This window comes from Papaver somniferum, chromosome 3 (assembly GCF_003573695.1).
Source record: "Papaver somniferum cultivar HN1 chromosome 3, ASM357369v1, whole genome shotgun sequence".
NCBI classification, from domain to species: Eukaryota; Viridiplantae; Streptophyta; class Magnoliopsida; order Ranunculales; family Papaveraceae; genus Papaver; species Papaver somniferum.
Genome location: NC_039360.1, coordinates 68389285 through 68416536, shown reverse-complemented (window position 1 = coordinate 68416536; position 27252 = coordinate 68389285). Strand labels below are relative to the sequence as shown.

Sequence of the window (27252 nt, the reverse complement as noted above, 5' to 3'; positions counted from 1 at the left end):
GGAAATGTATTTGCACCATTTAGGAGAAAACGATTCGTGTAAAGATTTTTAGATGAGTAACCTTGGAAACCCTTTTTATGAGAGTACTGGTTTTCTGCAAGAATGAAATCCATAGTAGAAGTCGTCAGATACTTAACCATGTTGATTGTAAAAAGAAGTAGATTTTGAAGATCAGACATCTGTTTCTTTCTAGCAAAACAATGGAAAACGTTATGATTCCTTTTCCCGCAGAATAAACAAGTTTGTGGATATGAAACGTTGGAAGAATCCTGTTTTAATTTGATAGGCTTTTTGGAAGACCGCAAGTCATGCAAACGTTTCTTAGCGGACATTTTATTTAAAGTAATTTTCTTCATGCTAGGTAACAATATTTTCAAGCATACTAATCTTTTCGCGCTTTAGAGTAGTTTCTTGAACAAGGTTTTCGATATTGTTAGAAAATGACTCAATGATACTATAGAGTTCTCGTTCTCTATCAAGAGATTTCTCAAGTTCATCAGTGAGCCGAGAAAATTTTTCTTCAAGAGATCTAATTTTAGAGACTTGAACATCAATAATCTCATCAGATTTTTTTAAGGTTCATGTGAGCTCCATTTTAGATTCTGACATAGTGCCAACTGTCACTATAGAGGGAGTGATATCAGAATCTGATAGCAAAAGTTCTCTACCTCTGGATTCGGAAGAATCAGCTAAGGAATTATCCTTTGAGGTAAGACCAAGATATTTAACATAATCAAAAACTTTGGATGACATCTCTATGTGTGTACGGTGAGATAAACTTCTATCCACAGAAATCAGATTGCAACAACCACAAACTTATGAGGTTTTAACGTGTTTTCCTGCTCTGATACCAATTGAAAAAACGGGGGTACAACGACCGCACCCAATAATTCGTGCGGAAATATGTATGGACTAACTCCAATATTATTCCGAGAGCACCGGCTTATATCTGTTTTTCTCAAATCAATCAGCAAATCAAACAGATAGAAATCTATGAGCCTGATTGATGTGAGAAATACTTGGACGGTACCAAAGACCTATGTCCAAGTGTTGATGGTGGTTTTTAGTTCAGGGATAAATTTGTAAAACCTTACATTTAATGTGTCGTCACTCTGCAAAGAAACAGAGCCATGTAAAAGTGATGAGTGCTCAACCTCTTCACTGGCGCATTTATTGAGCACTTCAATATCTTCACATGAAATTTATCCAGAATGGTGCATGTAGCAACAATCCCAGATATTCTGTAAATTTTGATACCCTGCATGTATTATCCAATTAATATAAGTTTCTTTGAATGCTTTCTGTGCTATGTTCCGCGGCTGAACCTTTAATATTGATATGACATGACAATTTGTGCTCACTGGCAGCAGAGTAGCACGAATTTCCCGAAAATATCAAGGTTAAGGTCCTTGCATAAAAGTATTCAATCGGAAAGCATACTGCTATCTGGCAATAAACTTAAAGAACTCATGTGTCAACACACAAAATTCAATCAATTTTGTGATAATTCACAAGATTCAAATATTAACCTGATTTGCAAAAATTAGGGTTTTGCGCCTTGCGCAGTATATTAGACCCCGTTGGTCGAAACTAAGCTTAGGTAAACTAGGCAATTAATCCGCCATGGATTAGTAGGTGCAAATTCCTACTCAAAATCAGAAAACAATGAACAAAAGGAGCCGCGGAATAGGAGCATCAACAAAGAGAGGTGTGTCCATGTCATAGGCCAGCCGACGCCACTTTCAAGAGGCCACACCCCATGTTGCCCGACCGACCCCTATTTCCCATCGACCAATCAGGTCGCTTTAAATCCACATGCACACTAGAAGTGTGGCCACACCCATGTCTGGTTGGCCCTTTTTCTATCGACCAATCAGGTCGCTCTAAACCTGTCATAGTATTAAAAGAGGCAAATTGCACCAGATGGTCACAATGCCAATTGGCTTTCCGAAACCGCGCCAACATTCTAATGGCATGCTAAACGTGCCATTCTTCTCCAGCGTGCTAATGGCATGCCAAACATTCCGTTCCGCGCCAAAGCGCTAATCATCATGCCAAACATGCCAAACGTGCCACTTGTCGCAGTAACTTGCCAAACGTGCCACTTTGCCGCAGTAGCATGCTTAACGTGTCAACGTGCCATAAATAGCGCGCCTACGTGTTAACCCACCTCCTGTTCATGGTCAACACCGTGATGAATTCCAATTAGGGTATTCTAATCAAAAACACGACTTTGCTTTAGTGGCATTAGCCGAAACCCTAATTTCCAGTCGTGGCCCAAATTACGCCACTTTGGGCCCCGCAACATGCCACGAGCCATGCGAGACCTACAAAACCCTAAGAATGGCGCCATGCTATGGCCACTCGTAGCCGCCCTTGCTCCTGTGGCCATCCCCATGTTATGGATCTACCATAATTCCTTTGGCATGGCCATGCCGCCGTTTGCACAAAAAACGTTACCATGTCGCGGCCACACGCGCAAATTAGGGTTTCGATATGCCAAACCCTAATTTAGCTAAGGTTGCCACGCCAACCAAGCTAAGTAATGCTCCCTAGGGCATTAAGTTTGATATGGAAACTGAAGCCAATGTTGCTGAACCATATTTGGGTCCAGCACCAATATGCCAAAATCCTAGCCTTGGTCATGCCGCCAAGCCCTAACTTTGGCCACAACGCCAAATCCTAGCCTTGGCCATGCCGTCAAACTCTTAACTTTGGCCGCGGTGCCAAATCCTAGCTTTGTCAATGCCACCATGCCACAGGCGCGTCTATGCCACATGCCACAGGTGCGGCTATGCCACCATGCCACCGGCATGTGCCAATGGCTCCATTATGCTATTAAAATATTCCAACGGAATGTGGCCATGATCAATTCCCTCTCGCATGAGTTACAATCTCAGCCGTCCAAATTCGCCACAGAATTGACAGGCTCATGGCAAGTTTTAAGCGACCAGCAAGCCTAATAGCATCACACGCTATCCAGGTCTTATACACAAGATCCACTCAGCAATCTGCTACACTTTTCCATACTCGAGACATCAAACATGTCACAAACTGAGGGATGCTCATCAGGGTATTGGTCTGGCGGTTTGTAGCGTGCGGCGTGCAACACGTCCATCATAAGAAAGTGTCAGGAAAACAGGGCAGATAGTGGCGGCAAGAAGTAATGGGTGTAAACAAACACGTTCTTTCATAGTGGAGGCGCGGTTTCTGGCAGTTACACATTACTACACTTCTTCATCACTCAATCACTCCCACTTCCTACGAGATCAGGGTGCGTACAATTATGACTTGTATAAATAGGTTTTACCTATCTCGGCCAAACAACAGAGTTTGGGTTAACAACAACACAAGTATCCAGAAAAACACAAAAGAACTGATAGCTTACATTCTGCAAGCAAGTTCCATATTATGATACAAGTCATAAAACACCCACATCTTCAGAACCAACCATTCTGGTCTCAACACCTTCTTCGCTTCCCTCCCTAAGACCAACCCTTCTCCTTCACTTTGTGACCGAAGCAAGAATGGAACGACCATTTCTTGGTTTAGGCCAGGATTGTACATATTGATGTCTCCAATCTAAAGTACTCCCGTGCAATGCATTTGTTTAGGTCTAAATTCGTTTCTCATCAATACACCCAAATTTACCAAAACCGGCAGAAACAGTTTTCACCCATAAACAATTGGCGACCACAATGGGAGATTAATCTCTCGGTTGCGAAGCCAATTTCTCAATTTTCATTCCAATCCTCCCAAACTCAAGATGGTGGGTCTTAGGTATAAATTCAATCATTAACCATAATTCACTTCAATCACCAATCCCAACCTTCCGCTTCATGAGTTACCACGGCCATCCAAAGCACTTCCAAATCCGTCAATGCTCGAATCACCATGGAAGAGTATGGAAAACCGTATGTGTCAAAATCTAGCAAACATTGGCTCGGAAAGCGCCAGAGATGACACAAAAATGTTGAATCCTTGTCTGAGGTCTGCGCCTCCGCCAACGACGATGCAGACAGAATATGCGGCCGTATTGAACGAGAGAAAAAGGGAATGGCCAACAACAATGTACTTTCCGCAAGCACAGTCGACATATCCCATGGCGTTACATCCTTTAACACCAATGCCAGCGGCGTAGGAAGCATCCCCTTTGGTGTGACGCCTCCTATTACTAGAGGCAGAACCGCCGTTATTCCTAATATTTCTTCGAGCATGACGCCTCCAATCATCACCAGGGCTGCTACCACTTCTTCCTCAAGACGAGATACTAGAGGAAACCAACCTCCCATTACCATTATCAATTTAATGGAGAGATAGGAAGTTCTCGCCAAAGCTCAGATGGACATGGACACAACTCAGAAGGAGCGAAGCAACGAACATCCGAATGATTATGTCAAGAGATTCAGAATTCAGGCTCTAGATTGTCATGATCCAAAGGTGACTGAACATCATTTGGTGGATTTGTGCATTAACGACATGGTACCCGTCAATCGCGCTCTACTGGAGAACCTGCACTTCCAGAAGTTTTCTGAACTTCATGAAGCCGTTAAGCGGTCGGCTACAACAGCACCAGCTCTGCTAGAAAGAACCAGGCCTGCTAGGAACGAAGATCCTCATGATATTCATGGAAGCATGCATCTCACCAACAGGCAATACAACCTTCTGTCTTCTGTAAGCAGTTTCACTGAAGCAGCAAGAGGAAAGCCACCGCTTTAGAGATGAAACATCCTGCACGTCCAAAACCTCCAACTCCGACTCCAGTACCGCATGCGCGACGGCCACAATGAGAAAACCACGTCCAAGTTACACCATATCTGACTCAACGGCAACAACATCAATGAGAGATGCTTTAAGAATTTCCTCTCCCATAGAGAGAGTAGTTGAGTTACCGAAGGAGATTGCACCTGGGGACTCAAGAGGAATACCCGAATTATGATATGTTCTGGGGCGCTCATGGATACGTAGCATCAAAACGGAACTAGGAGTATCTCCTTCGCCAATGTCTATACCTGAGAGGGTCTCCAACAAGCCGTCTAATGCTGAAGATTATTTGCTTCTGTATGGACAACTTGCAAATGTGACGCAATTTCCCGGAGAGAGTGTAACAGCATTTCTTCGCAGGCTCCACACACAAGTAAGTCTTGTTGAACAACTCTCTTTATAACCGGTTATTTTTCATCCCATCAAGACTTGGGGACTTTTTTCCGTCTATCAATCTGTCATCATCCTGATGTCATCACTAACGCCTGATGCCGCTTACTCACGGGAGAGCCTAATATACTCAAAGCACAATCATGCGCGAAGGACATGCCTAGCGGAGACAGAGCTAAGTAACTATCCTTAAACTAAATATTTTATATCAATTAGGCCTATCAAATAAATTTTAAATATCTTAGTGTTGAGATGTGCAAATTTCTCAACACTCACCATTGTGTTGCCAGGCGTACTGCCTCAACACGTTTTCCTCTTAGTGTTGAGATGTGCAAATTCCTCAACACTCACCATTGTGTTGCCAGGCGTACTACCTCAACACGTTTTCCGCTTAGTGTTGAGATGTGCAAATTCCTCAACACTCACCATTGTGTTGCCAGGCGTACTTCCTCAACACGTTTTCCTCTTAGTGTTGAGATGTGAAAATTCCTCAACACTCATCATTGTGTTGCCAGGCGTACTGCCTCAACACGTTTCCTCTTAGTGTTGAGACGTGAAAATCCCTCAACAGTCACCATTGTATTGCCAGGCGTACTGCCTCAACACGTTTTCCTCTTAGTGTTGAGATGTGCAAATTCCTCAACACTCACCATTGTGTTGCCAGGCTTACTGCCTCAACACGTTTTCCTCTTAGTGTTGAGATGTGTAAATACCTCAACACTCACCATTGTGTTGCCAGGCGTACTGCCTCAACACGTTTTCCTCTTAGTGTTGAGACGTGCAAATCCCTCAACACTCACCATTGTGTTGCCAGGCGTACTGCGTCAACACGTTTTCCTCTTAGTGTTAAGATGTGCAAATTCCTCGGCACTCACCATTGAATTGCTAAGCGTACTGCCTCAACACGTTTTCCTCTTAGTGTTGAGACGTGCAAATCTCTCAACATTCACCATTGTGTTGCCAGGCGTACTACATCAACACGTTTTCCTCTTAGTGTTGAGACGTGAAAATCCCTCAACATTCACCATTGTGTTGCCAAGCGTACTGCCTCAACACTTTTTCCTCTTAGTGTTGAGATGTGCAAATCCCTCAACACTCACCATTGTGTTGTCAGGCGTACTGCCTCAACACGTTTTCCTCTTAGTGTTGAGATGTGCAAATTCCTCAACACTCACCATTGTGTTGTCAGGCGTACTGCCTCAACATGTTTTCCTCTTAGTGTTGAGACGTGCAAATCCCTCAACACTCACCATTGTGTTGTTAGGCGTACTGCCTCGACACGTTTTCCACTTAGTGTTGAGATGTGCAGATTCCTCAACACTCACCATTGTGTTTCCAGGCGTACTGCCTCGACACATTTTCCACTTAGTGTTGAGATGTGCAGATTCCTCAACACTCACCATTGTGTTGCCAGGCGTACTTCCTCAACACGTTTTCCTCTTAGTGTTATGACGTGAAAGTTCCTAAACACTCACTACTGTGTTGCCGGGCATGCTGCTTCAACACATCATTCCTCTTAGTATTGAGACGTGCAAACTCCTCAACACTCACTACTGTGTTGTCAGGCATACTTCCTCAACATATCCTCACCTTAGTGTTGAGACGAAGCAATTCCTCAACACTCATTACTATCTTGTCAGGCATCACTGCCTCAACACATCTTCATATCAGTATTGAGGCGCGCAATCTCTTCATCACTCACTAATGTTGTCAGGAGTCACTGCCTCAACACATCATAGTGTTGGCAGCTCCACCACCTCAACACTCATCCTTGTATTCAAGGAACAACTTCCATAACACTCATCAGTCGAGGCTTCACTACTTAAATACGTCATTTTAGTGTTCTCGGCATCAACGTACCAGAAGGGTGATTGCTACTTGCCTCGACATTTAATTAAACATATCCTTCTCAAAAGTCGAGCCAGCCTCTATCCTGGTAATGTACGCCAAGATTCTCTCGTGAATTTCTTTGGCTGTCACCATCTAATGCTTACCCCGCAATAGCATCGCTATCACGTGCTAAGTAAGGGACATAATGTTGATGGTGGTTTTTAGTTTAGGGACAAATTTGTAAAACCTTACATTTAATGTGCCATCACTCTGCAAAGAAACGGAGCCATGTAAGAGTGATGAGTGCTCAACCTCTTCACTGGCGCATTTATTGAGTACTTCAATATCTTCACATGAAATTTATCCTGAATGGTGCATGTAGCAACAATCCCAGATATTCTGTAAATTTCGATACCCTGCATGTATTATCCAATTAATATAAGTTTCTTTGAATGCTTTTTGTGCTATGTTCCGCGGCTGAACCCTTAATATGGAGGAGTTTTTGTGTGATTCAATCGCTGAAACTTCATGGGTAGTTGTGATATGTCCTAACAAAGCTAATATGGGTGTTTGTTTCGATCAAATTTGTCTGGATAACTTGGTTTAATCCAAACAGGGAGTTGGAGGAAAAACATGAGCTTACACGAGTTGTGGTGAATCTAAACGTGTACTGCACGTGTTTGGAAGCCTTAATCAACACTTTGGAACGTGAAGAAGATTTATAAGGAATTCAATCCAGCTGCAGATGCGTAAAAATCAAAATCATTAATAAAAAAAGAAAGAAAATATCCTGGGTAAAAGAAGATTATTTGGGATTAATGGAGGAGATTCAACGCGTGTTTTTTCTTTAAATAGATTCCCTGGGAGTCCTAGAGTGGGGGTCGAGAGTTTGGGGGGCTTTAGAAGGGTTGAGGATTGAGAAATCAAGACGAACAACAAGCTTCCTGCTGCTGTTTTCTGCTGGTGCTGGTGCTGAAGAACGCGAAGAACAGACTCCCAGAGACAGTCGTTTTTCAACAGTGTCAGCGACACAGAGGAGAGGGTCGCAGCACAGTGTTTACATCACTTTCTGTCTGTCGTTTTCTGCAACAGCTGGTTTGTAACACTTATAACTGTTACAAATCCGGTTTTATTGTATTTCTCATATTCTCATCATTTGTAAACCATTTTTGAGCATCAATGAAATTCTTTGAGAGGTTTTCCAACATGATGAACCAAGGAAATGAGGAAGCTATTTACGCATGAATAATTGGTAATTATTTATTCTCTCTAATTTATAATTTATAATTCACTCAATCACTGCTTTTGCAGAGTTTTTAATTGTTTGCAAAAAATTTGTTCATTAGTTGTGATTCAATTAGATAGATTATGCTTTGTTTAGATAATCTATGCTTAGGGTATACAATTAATTTTTGAGAATTTTCTAGATTATTTGTGAACTAAGAAATAAGAGTCTTAAAAGATAATTAGAGTTTTGAAATATGTATCATTCAATTTTGCGTCATAGTGGAATCTAGTGTTTTGGTTACCTCTCGCCCACTTTGTTAATATTTTTGTATATAATTTTATTAAATCCTTAAATTTAATCTTCACAAGTCCGAGAGTTTGAACCTCATTACTACAACATCATTCAAAAATAATATCACGCCACTTGCAAGAGGCCACACACCATGTTGCCCGACCGACCCCTATTTCCCATCGACCAATCAGGTCGCTTTAAATCCACACGTACACTAGAAGTGTGGCCACTCCCATGTCTAGCCGGCGCAGTATTAAAAGACGCAAATTGCACCAGATGGTCACAATGCCAAATGGCTTTCCGAAACCGCGCCAACATGCTAATGGCATGCCAAACGTGCATGCCAAACGTGCCATTCTGCTCCAGCGTGCTAATGGCATGCCAAACATTCCGTTCCGCTCCAATGCGCTAATCATCATGCCAAACATGCCAAACGTGCCACTTGCCGCAGTAACTTGCCAAACGTGCCACTTTGCCGCAGTAGCATGTCGAACGTGTCAACGTGCCATAAAAAGAGCGCCTACGTGTTAACCTACCTCATGTTCGTGGACAACGCCGTGACGAATTCCAATTAGGGTATTCTAATCAAAAACACGACTTTGCTTTAGTGGCATTAGCCGAAAACCTAATTTCCAGTCGTGGCCTAAATTACGCCACTTTGGGCCCCACAACGTGCCACGAGCCATGCGGGACCTAGGAAACCCTAAGAATGGCGCCACGATATGGCCACTCATAGACGCCCTTGCTCTTGTTGCCATCCCCATGTTATGGCTCTACCATAATTCCTTTGGCGTGGCCATGGCGCCGTTTCCACAAAAAACGTTACAGTGCCGCAGCCACATGCCACACGCGCAATTTAGGGTTTCGATATTCCAAACCCTAATTTAGCTAAGGCTGCCACGCTAACCAATCCAAGTAATGCCCCTAGGGAATTAAGTTTGATATGACAACTGAAGCCAATGTTGCTGAAGCCATATTTGGGTCTAGCACCAATATGCCAAAATCCTAGCCTTGGTCATGCCGCCAAGCCCTAACTATGGCCAGGACGCCAAATCCTAGCGTTGGACATGCCGCCAAACTCTTAACTTTGGCCACGACGCCGAATCCTAGCTTTGGCCATGCCACCATGTCACAGGCGCGGCTATGCCACCATGCCATAGGTGCGGCTATGCCACCATCCCACCGGCATGTGCCAATGGCTCCATTATGCTATTAAAAGATGCCAACGGAATGTGGCCATAATCAATGGTCACCCTCTCGCATGAATTACAATCTCAACCGTCCAAATTCGCCACATAATTGACAGGCTCATGGCAAGTTTTAGGCGACCAGCAAGCCTAATAGCATCACACGCTATTCTATTGCGGCAAGTCTCCTGACCTTGACTTACCACACACGGCTATCTGCTATTTAGTTGGCATACAATTAATCAGAGTAGCCATGTCTTGTACACAAGACCCACTCAGTAATCTGCTGCACTTTTCCATACTCGAGACATCAAACATGTCATAAACTGGGGGATGCTCATCAGGGTATTGGTCTGGCGGTTTATAGCGTGCGGCGTGCAACACGCCCATCATAAGAAAGTGTTAGGAAAACAAGGCAGATAGTGGCGGCAAGTAGGAGTGGGTGTAAACAAACCCGTTTCTTCATAGTGGAGGAGTGGTTTCTGGCAGTTACACATTACTCCACTTCTCCATCACTCAATCACTCCCACTTCCTACGAGATCAGGGTGCGTACAATTATGACTTGTATAAATAGGTTTTACCTATATCGACCAAACAACAGAGTTTGGGTTAACAACAACACAAGTATCAACACACCCAAATTTACCAAAACAGGCAGAAACAGTTTTCACCCATAAACACCAAGTGTCAATCAATTTATATCCAACAAACAAAGGTCGGATTTACTAATTGATTGAACTACGCACAACCTGTTATATTTCAATTATATAAACAAATATAATGAGAAAAAAAATAACACAGACATCAAAAATTTTGTTAACGAGGAAACCGCAAATGCAGAAAAACCTCGGGACCTAGTCCAGATTTGAACACCACACTGTATTGAGCCGCTAAAAACACTAGCCTACTACAAGTTAACTTCGGACTGGAATGTAGTTGAGCCCTAACCAAGTCTCACACCGATTAAGGTACAGTCGCGTCCCTTACGCCTCTAGAACCACGCCGGATTCTGCACACTTGATTCCCTTAGCTGATTTCACCCACAACTAAGAGTTGCTACGACCCAAAGTCGAAAACTTATAAACAAATTTTTCTCCCACAGGTAAGTCTATTCTGATGGATAAATATGTCTTCCACAGAAATACCTACGAGTTTGTTCCGTCTTATGATAAATCAAGGTGAACAGGAACCAATTGGTAATACGGTCTTATACTCCCGACGAGCCGCCTAGAAATATCAATCACCTCACAATAACTTAATTATATGGTAGTAGAAGAAGTTACTGTGGAAACACAAAGTCTGAGACGAAGAACTTTGTGATTAATTTTTATATCTTACATATCGGAGATAAATCTCGAGAAAATCTTAGAGAAGATAGTACTCAATACGATAGAACAAGTAAGTTCAGAATACACAACTACAGAGAAAATAGTTGGATCTGGCTCATGAATCCCAAATGAAGTCTTCAATTTGTTAACCTAATATAGTTTTGGAAAAACCTAGGTTAAAGGAGAATCGACTCTAGTACGCAACTAGGACACAAGAAAGTGACGAGATTAGGTTTTCCAGTTGTTAGAGTTCTCCCAGGGTTTGCTTTCAATCAAAGCTAAGATAGCTTAGTAACAAAGCATTCAGTATTCACCGTTAGATGAAATCGTGATTTCAGATTCAAGCTAAGTCTTCTTAGAAATAAAGCAATTAATCTCCACCGTTAGATGGTCTTAGCTTGTTACACACAAATGAAATATACCTTCATTTATATATGGGTAACCTTACCTAAACGTGTATATTGAGTTGGTTTAATAACAGTTAACCGAAGTAAGCTATATGAACACTTTTGTCTTAACCACATTCATCTAACACTTCTAGATCAAATATGATGATCAATCAATCATGAAAGATAATCAAATGAATCTAATTATGTTTCACATAGAGTTGTTCAACTGTTCACTATCTCATGGAAATATATATGAACAAATTGAAACAAAATCGGATTGACTCGTAATCGTACAAAGTACTTATATAAGAATAAATTCATGAACATTACGCCACGGTTTGAAAAGATTGTTGTAGGATCAAAATCTCGCAACGACAATATTTCAACGAAATTATCAACAACACAACACAACAGCTTCGCAGAACAATTTCAGAAATGATACGATAAACGACATCAGCTAGGATCACGAGAAAGATGTGATAATCCTGCGAAAATTAGAGATCTTGCGAAATTAACATTTGTAAGGTTGCGAGAATATCACAAACCATACCCGAAAATAAAGGACAGATTAGCTGTCATCCACTATGTATTTCCTTATAAATAGTCGTTCAAGTTGTAAAGAGGGGAGAGATTTTTTTTGAGTAAGAAACAAGTAAATAGGAGAGAGAAAGTCTAGAGCAGAGGTGATTCTTGATTTCTTTACCTTTTCTTGTAAGAACATTCAAAGATTAATCAATAAAATTAAGAGTGTAAATCTAAAAATGAGTTGATTAATAATGAAATCATATGAGGGGTGTAATGTAGGATTTCCTGCAACTATATAATGGCGCTAGAAATAGGGAATGATTGAAGATTATTCTAGAAAAAGCTGAAAATTAATATTGAGATTTGTGAAAATTTAGAGTGATTGATTAAGAATTTTCCATAATTTCTTGCAATATTGTTAACATTGAAGAAATGGCTAGAAGAAGAAATGCATCCGAACAACCGACTACTGTTAGAAGAAGCAAGAGAATTGTTGGGAGAGAAAGAAGTGAAATGGGGGAATCTACTAGAATGAGAAGTAATAGAGAAAATCAAATTCAACCACCAATTCAACAAACACTAGTTCAAGGGAGGAATACAGATTATGATAGGGTGAGTATACACACTTAGCAATCAAATTCGGCAGAAGAAGTAGAAGAAGAGCAACAAAACAGAAATTATAGATAGGAAGAGAGAAATCAAGAAGCATATGAAGGAATAATTCATGGAGATGAGGAAATTGGAGCGTTAGAAACGTTGAGACGAAGAATATATGAAGAAAGAAGAGCTGAGGCAGAAGAACGTGCAAATCTAACAAGGCAAAATCACGAATTAAGGATGGAGAATATAAGACTACAGAATAGAAGATCGAGAAGTATTACAAGATCATATTCAAGATCGACTAGAAGAGAAATGAGGCGAAACTCACCCACAATCAATGCTGGAAACAATATTCAAGAAGAAATATCAAATCCTAATGAAGAATATCGCGAAAATAGAGAAAGAGCTGATGATTGTTACGTTCCACAAAATGAAACTTTTGATGATGGGAAAAATGGTGGAAATCAAGAGAACGGACAACGTCAGGGACGAAATGACCAAGATGGCGAAGGAAATCGGAAGGAAGGAAGAAGAATTTTACATGAAAGAGAAAATCAAAGAAATCAACAGACAATTGAAGAAGAAATTGAAAGACATTATGCTGAACAAGCACGTTTAATCTGCGAACGTGAAATATTGAGAGCGGAAATGGAAGAACAAGAGCTTCAGGAGACAATTCGCCAGAACAATCACGACAATCGAGAAAGAAGGCGTACACAAAACCGGAATAACGGTAATCTCAATGAGGAGTATGATAGAGTACAGAGGATGGCTGAAAGACAGCGAATGGAATTGATAAGAAATGAACAAAATCATGGAGGGGAAAATGAAAGGCATCATCATATGCGAATTCAAGATAGAGATGAGGAAGAGAATCGCAGAAGAAGACGAGATGAGGATAATGAAGAAGAAATGCAAAATTTCGCGAGAGAAGATAGACATGAACGCAGAAGAAGAGAGGCGAAATTAAAAAGACCAATGGATCAAGATTCAGGTGTAAATAAACAAATCTTGAAAGAATTAGAAGAAATGAGAGGAATGCTAAATAATAGAGGAGAAGTAGGCAGAAGACAATTGGATGAAGCAATAGAAGAAGCTGCGAAAACTCCATTTACAAGGGAAGTACAATTAGGAGGAATACCACCGAAATGCAATTTGCCCGCATTAACCAGCATTTTTGATGGAACAACTTGTGCAATTCAACACATTAAAGCCTATGTGAGGTGCATGTTACAATGGGAAAATCATGATGCGTATTGTGCAAATATTTCGCATCCAGCTTAACAGGAGAGGCGTTAAAATGGTTTGAAGGTCTACCAAAGAACAATAACATCCTTCAATCATTTGCAGACTACATTCTTGGGGCATATATAAGTAATAATTCCTCGCGACCTGGTATAGAATGTGTTTGGATTAAAACAAAGGATTGGCGAAAGTTTGAAACACCTGACTAAAAGATGGAGAACTATGTGTAGCGAAATGGCTGGCCGTGTAGATGAGAGATATCTTATATTATCATTTATCAATGCTATGTTTGCAACAAACCTATTGTATGTCCAAATTTTCAGAGTCAAGAATACGATCACAATGACTGAATTGCGAGAACTTCAAGAAGAATACATTGCTCTAGAGGAAAGGCAAAAAAATGGAATCATATCCAGTTGCGAACACCAGTCACAAACAGCGAATGCAAGCTTATTACCCAAGCTAATAAACACAGTAGCGAATACTTCGCAAGTACAACAAGAGAAGGTGACGAGTAACAATCAACAGAAACTGGTGGCTATGGGAAGCCGAGATCAGAGAATATGAAAGAGAAAGAAATTTCTACAATCGTGGTGGAAATAACAAGATTCAAAGACTCGATCAACCACAAGAAACTTATGGAGGTCAAAGACAAAACTATAATAGAGGACAAGGAGGTCACAAGGTAGTATGGGAAGAAATCAAGATGCCACCTCTAAATGCAAGTGTGGAGAAGATATGGGAAGCTATAATCTTGATGGAGAATATACCAACACCATGGAACATGGGAACGGAACCACCTCCAAACCACAGAAGCCATGAGTTTTGTTCTTATCATCATTTTCATGGACATACAACAAATGATTGCAGAAATGTAAAAAGAATTATTTGAGAATGATAGATCAAGGAAAACTAAACCACTTTTGGTAGGGCACCACAATCTCAACCATGCCACCACCACCAGAGCATCACAAAGTGAACGATGAAAAAGAAGGAAACATTCTTCATAGAAGTTGGTGCAAAAGCAAAAAATCTATTCTGTCACTCTATCGTACATTCATATAAGACAATTGAAGATTTTCATGATAATGTTTTGAGTAGAGTGTTCGCAAGAGATAATGATGGAAGAGAAATTATGAATATTGCGAAAATCTCGCCACTAGAGGAATGGCAGAAACAGATCATTTCTTTTACCGCAGAAGAAATTCCCGAAGGAGAAGAGGTGCATGACAATCCATTGGTAGTAAAATTAGAAATTAATCCAAAACCGAAAGAAGATGAGGATGATGAAGCTGAAGATTCATGGGCAATTAATAGAATTCTAATCGATACTGGAAGCTCTGTGAACATCTTATTTTATCATACTTATAAAACCATGGGTGGAAGAGATGATGATCTTATACCATCAACATATAAGATATATGGTTTTAATGGTACTGCTAACAAGCCTAAAGGGGAGGTTACTATGCGAATTCCATTGAAGGGAATATCTTCCGAAATCTTATTCTGTGTCGTTGATGTAGAATCACCCTACAATGCGTTAATTGGTCGACCTTGGCTACATGGGATTCTAGGTGTAGCTTCAACTTTCCACCAGTGCATCAAATTCCCTCACCCCAGTGGTGTAGGAATCATAAAGGGAGATTGGGTTGAAGGAAAGAGGTGTTACGAAACTGAGATAGAATCTTGCGAAGGAAGAGCAAACAAGAAGGAAAACTGGCGACACAAAATCAAAGATACACAAAGAAGTGAGAGGTTGATGGTGGATGCAATCGAAAGGAAAGGAGAAGAGAGTTGTGAAACTAATGCTAGCTCAGAATAAAAATGATGAACATACCACTACCAAGGAAGCAGTAGCAGAAAATAATAAAGAAGCAGAGGATGACAAAGGTAATAAAAACAAGAAATGTATGAATGATTAAGTTGTTGCGATACTCTCGCAATAAGTAAAATTCTCAAAAATACATTTGATTGAATGGAAAAATTGAGATTGCGAAATTCAGATACAATATGATGATTGCGAGACTCTCGCAGAGATAATGAATTTTACAGAAGACAATCAGAGAAAATGACAAAAAGAAAGGGGAACCTTTATGGCGTACACCCTAGTTCGCGAATGCAATTTCGCAAGAGGCAAATGTAAGACCTAAAGTACGTCATATAAGGGGGTACCTGTTGCATGGCTCAGGGAAAGGCTACACCGCCACCGGAACCTGAGTCATGGAGATTTGGGGTCAATAAAGCCCATCCGGGAGAGGCACCTTGGATTCTCAGCTTAAGCATATGACTTAGGTTGGGCGACTAAGGTAATAAGGACTCTCCCAAGGAGTGCAGATCTGATCAAGGCGCCGAGGTACACGGTTGAGTCAAGAGTGCCAGGGACGTTTGAAGCGTACTTTGCCATTCTTGACAAGTCTTGGCTTATACTGCACTCGGCCTGAAGAAAACCCCACTTAGGGTGCAGTCTCGTAACCATAAGCCCTATAGGTAAAAGGGATAAGAGGCTGCGAAAACAACTGGTTGTTGTTAAGACTGGATGGGAGGAGCTAACCTTGTATGGTAGAAGTACGCCTCCTTGAAGGGGCAACCAGGGGGAGATAAGGGCGGCACCCTCCATTAGGGAGCTGATAAGTGTCTTAAGACGCAAATGTCATGAGGCTTTTTATTCGCAAGGATATTAAGGCTTGTCATATTTGTGCAACAATCCTGAAGAGGCAATAATACAAAAGAAAAGGATAAGACGAGATCAATGGGTTTTCGCATGAAAGTGCGAAGACGTCCTGCGATTTCGTCGCAAGACGGCAATGTCATGGGGCTTCATTTTCGCAAGAATATTTAGGCCTGTCATATTGTCGCAACATTCCTGAAGAGGCCATAATACAAAAGAAAAAGTTAAGGCAAGATCAATGGGTTTTTGCATGAAAGTGCAAGGACGTCCTGCGATTTTGTCGCAATGACAAGAGGTGGCATAATAAGACCTTTAATTAGGAAGGCAAAATAAGACCACACAGGAATGAGATTTTGAAAAGAATCAAAATTCACTTCGCATAAGATTGCGAAGTTATACATAATTAACCGCGAAATTGAGACATAAAATAAGAAATTTTTATGAAATCTCTCATTTGGATTCAAATAACAGAGGCAAGTATGGGAATGATGAAATTAGAAAATGTTATTTGTTCCATATGATAGATTTACTCAAAGATTCAAAATTAATGATTATATTGATTAACTGTATTGCAAGAAGAATTGTTTTAATGAATGCAGGTCAAAATGAAAGAAACACAAATATACAGAAAGAGGAATAAATGTACAAGTATTACAAAGAATCAAAGAAAGAAATAAAGACTACTTCTTAGTTGATCCTTCATTATCTTCATCAGACTTGTTCCCTTCTTCGTCTGCGTCAGAATCTTCATCACCATCAGAACTTCCATCATATCAGATTCTTCATCGTCAGCTTCGCTATCAGAGATAATCAACTGGGAGTATTCTGTGGGATTCTTCCAAGAGACAAGGATAATCAGTGGGATATTATGATCGTCACAAACCATTTGGATAGTTTGATTGCGAAAATGCATAGCATCATTCTTAAAATTCGCAACAGTGATCTTGATTTGATTCTTTAATCTAGAATACTTGTCGTTGCGAGAAGAAAGATTCTTTGCGAGTTCCTCCTTTTCAGCTTCGAGTTTCAATCTTTTCACGATATCTATTTTCAGAATCTGCGAGCAAAAGACAATCAATTATTAACTTGATGAAAATTCATAAGAAGCAAAAGATTAGTAAAGAAGAGCAGTTAGTAACCTTCTCTGTCAGAAATCATATCTCTAATCAAGGCTGTATGCTCAACTTGGAGACTAACATTTACACCTAAATCTTTTCTAGCATCATCTAAGATTTTCGCAGCCCAAACAAATTCATCCTCTACTTATAAGAAGACGAGAACGAATTTGATTTTCCCTTTCGCAGAGTTCGATGTTCTTGCGGTTAGCTTCATCTCGTTCAAGTTGAACTTCAAGAAGAGCTCTTGGAATTTCGCCAAAGCCTTGGCACCTTGATCAGAGATGCGATCCTTATCATCTATGAGACCGCTAATTTTGGTTCTTAACTCATTGGTTTTCTCTTTAGAATCAAGAAGGAGACGCTTAAATCGGTTGGCTAAGCCTAAACTAGATCTATGGTCAATTTCTAAGAGGCGAAATTTAGATCTAAGCTCATTTAGAGAAAGAGATGAAATTCTATCATTTGAGAAGCTATTTAAGGAATTGTTAAGACGCTCAAGAAGGGTATCATTATCCAAGGCATTAGGAAATGAACGAAGAAGGGTAGCTTCATCAGAAAGACCATAAATGTCTGCAAAAAGGATCATTTAAATAAGATAAAACAACAGGATGAATGAATGAAGGGAAAAGAGAAAAGTAACATACCGTAAAGCTGATTATTAGCTTGCTGAAGGATATAGATTTTGTTCTTATACAAAGAAGAATAAATTTCTAATTGTCTATTTTTCTCGCGAAGACCTTTAACTTCAGCTTCCAATTCTTCATTCTTTGTGCGAAATTGAAGATTCTTCTTTTCAAGATTTTCGCGTCTTCTTTCTAGGTCTGAGGCAACAGCAAAAGAAGCTTTTCCATCCTGCGAGAAAATATAAAAAATATTAATATAGAAAGAAATTTTGAGTTATGATAATAAAGAAATAAAGGGATAAAAATATACCAGACTATTGAGGGAATGCAAGAAGTCGGGAGTCACTTATCTAGAAAATCCTTGAAGAGAACTATCACCATCCAGTAAAGGGACATCGCAAAGTGTAGCAAGAGCCTTGCAGGTGTTGGCGAATTGGCTATCTCCCATTCCTTGCAGAGAATCAGAAAAGAGGCCAGAGAGCTTAGCCATAGAAGATTCAGGTGGAAAATCTTCACTTGCGACAAGATCATCATTGTCCTCATCATCCTTGTCACTTTCGAAATTTTTTTGAGGAGGAATATTTGAAGGAAAAGAAGAACGGACTTTCCTTTTCTTTGAAGGAGGAGCAGTTGATTTTTCTCTGCGAAGAGCACATTTACCTTTATCACCAGTCTTCGCAACATCAGGAGGCTCTTCTATTTCAGCAATAATCTTCACACACAGATAGAAATAAGAAATGGAAGAAACAGTATACAGTTTAAATTCATAAGAGAAAATTTCTTACCTCATCTGTGTATGAGCGAAGAGCTAACAGAGTACTAGCTTTCCCAGTCCTGTTATAACTATCTTTCTGTTTTTGGATCTGCGGAATGTCGCAAAAGTTAGCGAACAGAATAATAAAAATCAATAAAGAAATATAAAGTGAGTTAAATGAGAAGAAACATACCTCTTTATCCTTCTCAGGCCAAGATAAAACCCAAGGTTAATAAGCAGCGAGATTCGCAGGAAGAACATTTGACCCAACAATGTAGGGTCTTTTTAGCATTAAAGGAAAAACACACCATTTATCATCTTTGGATTGGCGAGGAGTTGTGTTTTAACCAGAATGCCAGTCAATATCTTGCATGAGAATTTTGGCTTCATCAATGTTATCTTTCCTTTTTAAGCGAATACCCCAGCGAGTATTCTCTTTCTTCATGGAGATAAGTTCATAGTTCTCAAAGAAACTCGCTACTGTGTATTTCTCAGCAATTATCTCTAGGTTTGCGAATTTAGGATCCCTAAGTTATTTGGAGTACAGAGATCCTCTACCAGCACCACGGTTAGCGAACTCTAGCATCAGACGGATGCAGTCCCCACTCAGTTGGAAGATAGCTCGCGAAAATCCCGAGTGAGCGAGAATTTCATAAAATAAAGGAAGATCTGGGTTATAAAGAGGAATAGGGAGACCTGCGAGGATCTGACCTAGAGAAATTATGATTGATTGATCATCACAATACTGATCAGAGGAAAGTTTGATAGAAAGAATTGATTTGGCATTTTCACCAGGAATGGTGGAGAGTGTGAAACCTTTATCAGCAAGATCTTTTTGGACATATTTTAAACTCTTCTCATGTCTATGACCACTTGGATCCATATTTGAATATAGAGTATGGGAATGAATAAAAAGTAAGAGGATTGAAGAGGGAAAAAATTACAGCAGCAAAACTTGCAGAAGAATAACAGAGTTGCAGAGATGAGAGAATAAAAATAGAAGAGAAAGTAAAAAGAAAAGTGGAAAGAAGAGTAAGAAGAGTATATAAAGGAGAATTTTTTACTCGAAGAAATAAACACCATTAAGACGAAAAGACGTGAGCGGTTGAAAAGCAGCGGTTACAGAAGACGTGTCAAGAAACAAATGGAAGAAAGAATACGTGTGATAAATGCAGAATATGAAAAGATGAACAGCTGCGGCATTTCTCACATCATTCTCTACTTTGCAGAGAAGATATGAGAAGAGGCAAGATGTAGGATCAGAATCTCGCAACGACAATATTTCAGCGAAATTATCAACAACACAACACAACAGCGTCGCAGAACAATTTCAGAAATGATACGATAAACGACGTCATCTAGGATCAGGAGAAATATGTGATAGTCCTGAGAAAATTAGAGAGCTTGCGAAATTAACATTTGTAAGGTTGCGAGAATGTCGCAGACCATACCCGAAAATAAAGGACAGATTAGTTGTCATCCACTATGTATTTCCTTATAAATAGTCGTTCAAGTTGTAAAGAGGGGAGAGATCTTTTTTGAGTAAGAAACAAGTAAATAGGAGAGATAAAGTCTAGAGAAGAGGTGATTCTTGATTTCTTTACCTTTTCTTGTAAGAACATTCAAAGATTAATCAATAAAATTAAGAGTTTAAATCTAAAAATGAGTTGATTAATAATGAAATCATATGAGGGGTGTAATGTAGGATTTCCTGCAACCACAATTGCATTCCTTAATTCATAAATGTATTAGTTCATGAGTATGAAAAACATACTTAACCGATTTTAGAACTTAACCACTGTGTTCGCTAACCAGGTACGCAAACAATAGTTTCGGACCTTGGCGTTGTCCATCCTTTCGCATACTAGGTACGCGACCAGCAGTCCCGATCCCAACCCAAGTAGAACCATTCACATACTAGGTACGCAAACAAGGTTCCAGGACCTTAACAGTTAAAACCGTTCACATATTGGGTACGCAAACAAAGTTCCCGGACCTGAATCACTACAAAACAGTTCGCATACTAGGTATGCATACCTTGTTGTATCCAGACATTGTTAATTGTTCTAAACTCTCATTTTAATCATTGAAACATCCTTAGAAGACGACAATAGCTGTCTCACACAAACTATTCGCTTCAAGTAATTTTCAAGTGATCGAATGATCAATACGAAACTTTCCAAGTCAACATCCAATGATTGTCTCACACAAATCATGTAAGATTTCTCAAGGCAATTTCCACATGATCATCTTTTGACTTAACATTTAGTTTCCAACAAATAAATTGTTTCCAACTAAACTCGTCAAGAATAATGATGAATATAGTTAAATCAAAAAGCTTCCAACACATGTTTCGAGAAAAGGATAAGCGAGAGAAACCCAGCTCGAAATATCAAATGTGTATAATGTAAAAGTCTATATAGCTATACGACTTAGTCTCATTGGAAGATAGAATAGAATAGAATTCTGATTGATAGATAAGTTTTAGTCTCAACATACCTTTTGTTGATGAAGTTCCTCCAAGCTCTCCTCAGTAAATCTTCGTATTCAATCGGTGAACGTCGTGAATTCTAAATCTCAATTACACATTTTATCTTAATCCGGCTATAAGTAGATTATAAATCAAGACTATAGTTTTGATCAACTATAATTGACAAACAAGCTTGAGATAGCAACGCTTGCGAGTTCGACCGAGCAGTGCTCTAACAATTTTCATAATGAAAATTTGTTTTTTAATGTGGGGGATTCTAAATCTATATTTAAGACCTAGATTATGAAAATGATAAGAAGTAAAATACTGGTATTTCGATTGAGACACATAAAATTTTAAAATTGAGATGTTAGAAAAAGAGAATTACCTGGTCACCAACACTTAGATTTTTTCCTTTGAAAGTCCTTGAGTGATTTTGCTATGAAACAGTCCTATGATAGGAAAGGTAAGAATTAGGGGTTTGAGTATTTCATCCAAAATAATACGAGTATTTTCAGTTGATTCATAATTGAAGCTAGTAAAGTTTTTACTTGATTGATTCTCCTCAAAGTGACGGATAAGAAATTGAATGGGTTCTTTGGAATCCCTAGTTGCATGAATGAAACCAGGATCTATATTCTGGACATTATAATCATTGAAGGTGACATAAAATGCTCTCATTGTTATATATGTCTTAAGAAGTTTCGACCCATCTCCGTCTTCATGCTCCATTAAATTAATAGTTGGAGGATTCTGCTGATCCATATTCTCACCCAAAATATTCTATAAAATACTGTAAGGAGTAGTATTATTGTATACTGAGTTTGTAGATCCAAGTTACTAGTATTACTAGGCCCACTTGTTTTCATTTTAATTATTTTACCCAGTCGTTAAGCAGTATTCTTTCTCTATCTTCTTCTATTGGCATTAACTTGTAACGTACCTTGTTGGTTACATTCAATCGGTCTAACTAGTACAGATAAAATCACTGATTCATATCCTTAGTTGATTTCTTGGATCAACATTTTGGCCGAGAGTACATGTCATCATTGGAACAGATATATGTGTAGATTTTCCTTTTTTTATGTAGCCGCCATATGCTAAACTTCATTCAGGTGTGGGATCGTTAATAAAATATATTGCGTGTTGATTTTCTGACACTGATTTTATTTGTATGATGTTATTTGGAGAAGCTTTAATTATTCTAGTATTCGGATTATTCCAATACGGTGGTTTAACTACTAAAGTTGAAGAGAGATATCTTTCTTGTTGTTGAAGGAGAAAGTTTACTATCGATACACACTCATGCTCTTTATTATCAATTGTATAACAATATCCACACAAGTTAAAGGGTTATTTATCATAGAATATCCTGATCCAAACTTCCTTGCCAACAACATTCTTCATCCAGAAACCTCTTCTAAGTGGATCTCTAGGGATTTTTGAACTTTACCTTTTGGGACCACAGAATCTGGTGAGTTTAACTCTTTTAAATTATAAAAAGGTTTAGAAAATCGAATATATATGTACTATCAAAATAAAAATTAAATATTTTGTCGCAATTTTAGGATTCGAGAATCAGAAAGTTGTTGCTCATCCGAAGACTCGATGAGTGGTTAATGCATTTTGATTATGCATGTTAGCATAAACCTATATTAATTTTATATGGGCGATTTTGATAAAATACACTCCGTGGGTTTAGCAATCACAAAAAGACACCCGTTTTTTTTTTCATAATTGTTAAATACACCCAGATTCACTTTTCCATCCCGTTTTTTCAGTAAAACGCTTAACTGTTGTTAAGCATCCAACTTGGCACGAATTGACTGAGTTGACTAGGCTTTCAAAAATAAAAATAAAAATCGTGGTCGTAATTTGTAACTTCACTTAATCAAAACCCAATTAAAACCGAGTATCGACAATAAAACAAATGGATCGATTATTCTTGCAAATTTCAACAACAAAATATTGATTAAATGAATCAAATCCATTAAGAAAATAGATTTAAGAAAACCCCTACAATCTAGCATGTGGAACCCTGACTTTACAATTACTGACCAGAACAAGTCAATTGATTCATTCAAGTTGATAATCCCAAATTGACATAAATTACAACAAACTCATGTTCTAATATCACATGAGTTGAAATCTAAATATCCAAATATAGAGAAAAAAAACTAAATTGGTAGAAAAACAACCAATTTTTATTCAAACACAACCAAAAACATTCTCAACATAAAAGGTTCTTCATCCAACACTATGTTTTCTAAAAGCATAGGAAAACAAATACTATGCGTGGAAGCAAAAGAGGTTTGTCCTCCATGGATGACCATAGTCTGATGCAATGTCCTTGGATGTGTTTTAGATTGTCCACAAGTTGGTTGTTCAACTAACAGAATGGTCGTTGAATCATAACAAAAAAAATTCAGGTATTTGCAATGTCAAGATCTTAACTGTCGTGAAGAACCACGAATGTTAGCTGATGTTATCAAAGAGCAAGAAGCTGAAAATGTAGCAGCATCTTGAAGAAACATGAAGCTTAAAGTCTGGTTGAACAAGCCACAACCCGACCACTATGGAGAAGCAACATCGTGGAAAAACATGAAGTTTAAAGTCTAGTTGAACAAGCCACAACCCGACCACTGATGTAATGGAAAACACTTCTGGGAACGTCCTTCGTGTTTAAAGTTGGAATGGATTGATTAAGTGTATGAACCGATTCCACCACCGTTATGTTGTCATTAGCTTAATAAATGGAAATGTCTTTGTATTTGCACCACAATTATGTTTATATCAAACAACATTAGATTTCATTAAACGTTACTTAGTATCACATTAGCTTTCATGAAACATTACATTAGACTTAGTTAATAAATCATATAAATAAGGTAATTGAGCATCCTCCTTCATAGAGTGGTTGGTGGAGCGACTTGTGGAGAAGCTTGTGGAGCATCAAGAAGGCAGAAGAGGTCGAACCTGTGAAGGCCTCTAAGGATATTGAAACAACCTACAAAATGAAAAGGTCTCCAGTTAATTTGTTGCCACATTGTTGCAGCTCTTTGGATCAATTCATCTTCAAATTCACCGTTAATCCTATTTTGGTTAACTTGCATTACCATACCAAAATATTGGTTGACAGCATGACTAATCCATTGAAAACGAGCATATAATCCAGTAGCATCACGGTTACTTATGTTCCTCGTCTCCCCGTCTCTGCAGCGAACATAGTAAAAACTTGTTGCCAGAAAATCGTTGGCGTAAAATTCGTTACACCATGGATATTATTTCTTTCTTTTTTAAAACATAAGTTGTGCATATTACTGAATCTAATTCTAAAGAAAACTTAAGACCACGAATTCTGATAGCCATTTTTCGAGATTGAAAGATTTTGAGATTATTTTCAATGACGAAGATTGAAGTGAAATTATGAATAATTTGTAGGTGTAGAAGGTGTAATTTTGGAGTTGAAATCGATTCAATTTATAGGGAGTGGATTCATAGCCGTTTGATGGACTAGCCGTTATCAGCTCAGTCTAAACTGATCGCTTCTGTGTGAGACGATGGTCGTCTCGGCTCAGTATGAGTCGGTCGGTGCTGTTTGAACCGACCGTCTCAGAGTAAGTCGACCGACTCTGTCTGAAATGTCGTGAACAAACCCTTTGATTTAGAAACTTGCCCATCCATTTTAATGGTTGGCAGTCCCACTGTAGATGTATAATGGACAAATCTACTGATATGTTGGTTCTATTGGAGTTGCTTTCACTAGGATCTGAGTGGATTAAGATAACTGATTGAAGCCTGCCCATGAATATAATAACTGCATAACAGTTGCCTCCCCGAGTCGATCTATGCCGTTTTTCGGTGCGGATACAATGTGGTTGGGCCGCATACTTTGAGTATGCGGCTCCTTTTCTTTTTTTGACACGTATATAAAGTAAAAAATAAAGTGAAAAACAGTTTTATTAGAAAAGTATTTAACTAACATTTTTTAGTTAATTTCCTATTTTTTCTCAAAAAGTGAATGTTTTGCAGAGATTTGGAGGGGGCAGGGTTAAGAAAGGGACCACATCGTAGCCGGGGCGGCCGTTTTTCGCATTAACCCATTTTACTGTTGTAGTTTGTGGTGGGCACCTACCAAGTCCAAGAGTCAAATGCCTTTCCTTCTTTTTCTATCTAGAGAGAAACAGAGAAATGAGAAAAGAGGAAAAACCGAAGTGAAAGAAAGGAAAGTGAAAATCTGCAATGCTATCACTAAAGCTGGTACGATCTCTAATTCTAGGAGGAGAAACCAGTAACAGCAACAGCAGCAGCAGCAGCGACAATGAAACCAAAACCCCATTGCTTCTTTTCCTCCCAACCAAAGAAATTGTAAAAGATACATATAGATTAGCAACCATTGCTAGAGAAATGGGCATGGATTTATACCCTAATCCATCTCTCTCTCACATCATTTTCTCATGGCCACCATCATCTTCATCACCTTCTTCTTCTTCTGCATCAAGTGCATTATTACCCTCATCCCTATGGTCATCTACATCTTCATCATGGCCATCTTCATTACCTCCAAACTTTGTTCCACTTCCATTTCCTTATCTCATCACTGCTTCCGTTACTCAATTGCGTTGTTTTGTTCAACTCTCTAAAGGCCTATTCAAGCTTGTTTTTCACCACACTAACAAGAAGAAGATTCTTAGTGAAGTTAGTAATTGGGATTGCTCTTCACTTTCTTTGTTTTCTAGAGTTACTGGTGATAGAATTGATTCCATGGATCACTTTTCTAGGGTTCTTGCTGGATTGGGTTGGACTCTTTTCAAGACTAAGATTAATCCATCACTTGTTTCTAATGATTTTGGGTTTGTTGGTCCTAGTTCTGTTTATCTCTTTAGGAAAGTCGATTCCAGTCGTGTACAGAATGGTGATTTTAGAATGAGGGAGTTGAGATTGCCTCATTTGGATTTCAAAAATGCTCCTTTGAGGATTTTACATTATGTACTTCTTATGACTGATGATGTCTTCTATCTCGCTTAATATCGGTTTGTATTGTTTCTCATTTCTATTGAATGTGTCTCTATGAATGTGTATATGTTTACAAGAACTTGCCTGTTTGTTGTAATTTTTGTTTCTGTTAGATTACAGTTTGGTTTATGCTTTACTTTGATCAGTGAAAATGGAGAATTTTACTTCCCTTTAGTTAAAATAGCCGATAGTGCCGTCTTCTTTGTCGGTATCAAAAGAATATGGAGCACTAGAGATAATGCAATTGTACACTACTGAGTCCAATTCATATACATTTGAGAAACGCTGACCAAAACTATGGGGCTCCTGATATATCCAGAATTGGGTTGCTTGTGTTCAAGTTGATGTTTTTCACGGATTTAAAGATGCTGCATATGCTTATAATTGAAGCCTGCTTTCTGTGTTCTGTGAGATTTGTATGAAACTGTAACATGTCCATGAGGAGATTAATCTTTTGGCATGTAATTATATTGTAGAGGTTCGAAAGTGGACACAAAGGGAGGTGAATAGTTGTCTCTATCAGATTTAGATTTCAACAATCAGATATCAGGTTTGATGTGAAATGGTTTTGGAATGTCCGAGTGAATGTAAAGAAGGTGATTGGACATATTTGTGTGTGAATAGCAAGAATATTATTGAAGCTAGTCAGACACAAATTTGTGATGCTTGGTTCACTACCATGACGACTTGAAGGTGAAGGACATATGCTTTGACTCCGTAAGTTAATGAACTAGCTGGGAGACAAGATGGGGAAAATTTGTGAGGTAATCCTTTTCACTTAGCATTCTGTTAGTTACATAATGAAGCCAACTTTTAGAGGTATTT

General features: G+C 39.0%; 1 protein-coding gene across 1 annotated transcript; it reads left to right on the top strand.

Moving 5' to 3' along the window:
• Window positions 1–25611: 25611 nt before the first annotated feature.
• LOC113361339 lies at window positions 25612–26515 on the top strand. The gene has a single exon (XM_026604605.1). It carries the CDS (start codon window positions 25654–25656, stop codon window positions 26437–26439), a length of 786 nt encoding a protein of 261 aa, XP_026460390.1. The 5' UTR covers window positions 25612–25653; the 3' UTR covers window positions 26440–26515.
• The last annotated feature ends 737 nt before the right edge of the window (window positions 26516–27252 follow it).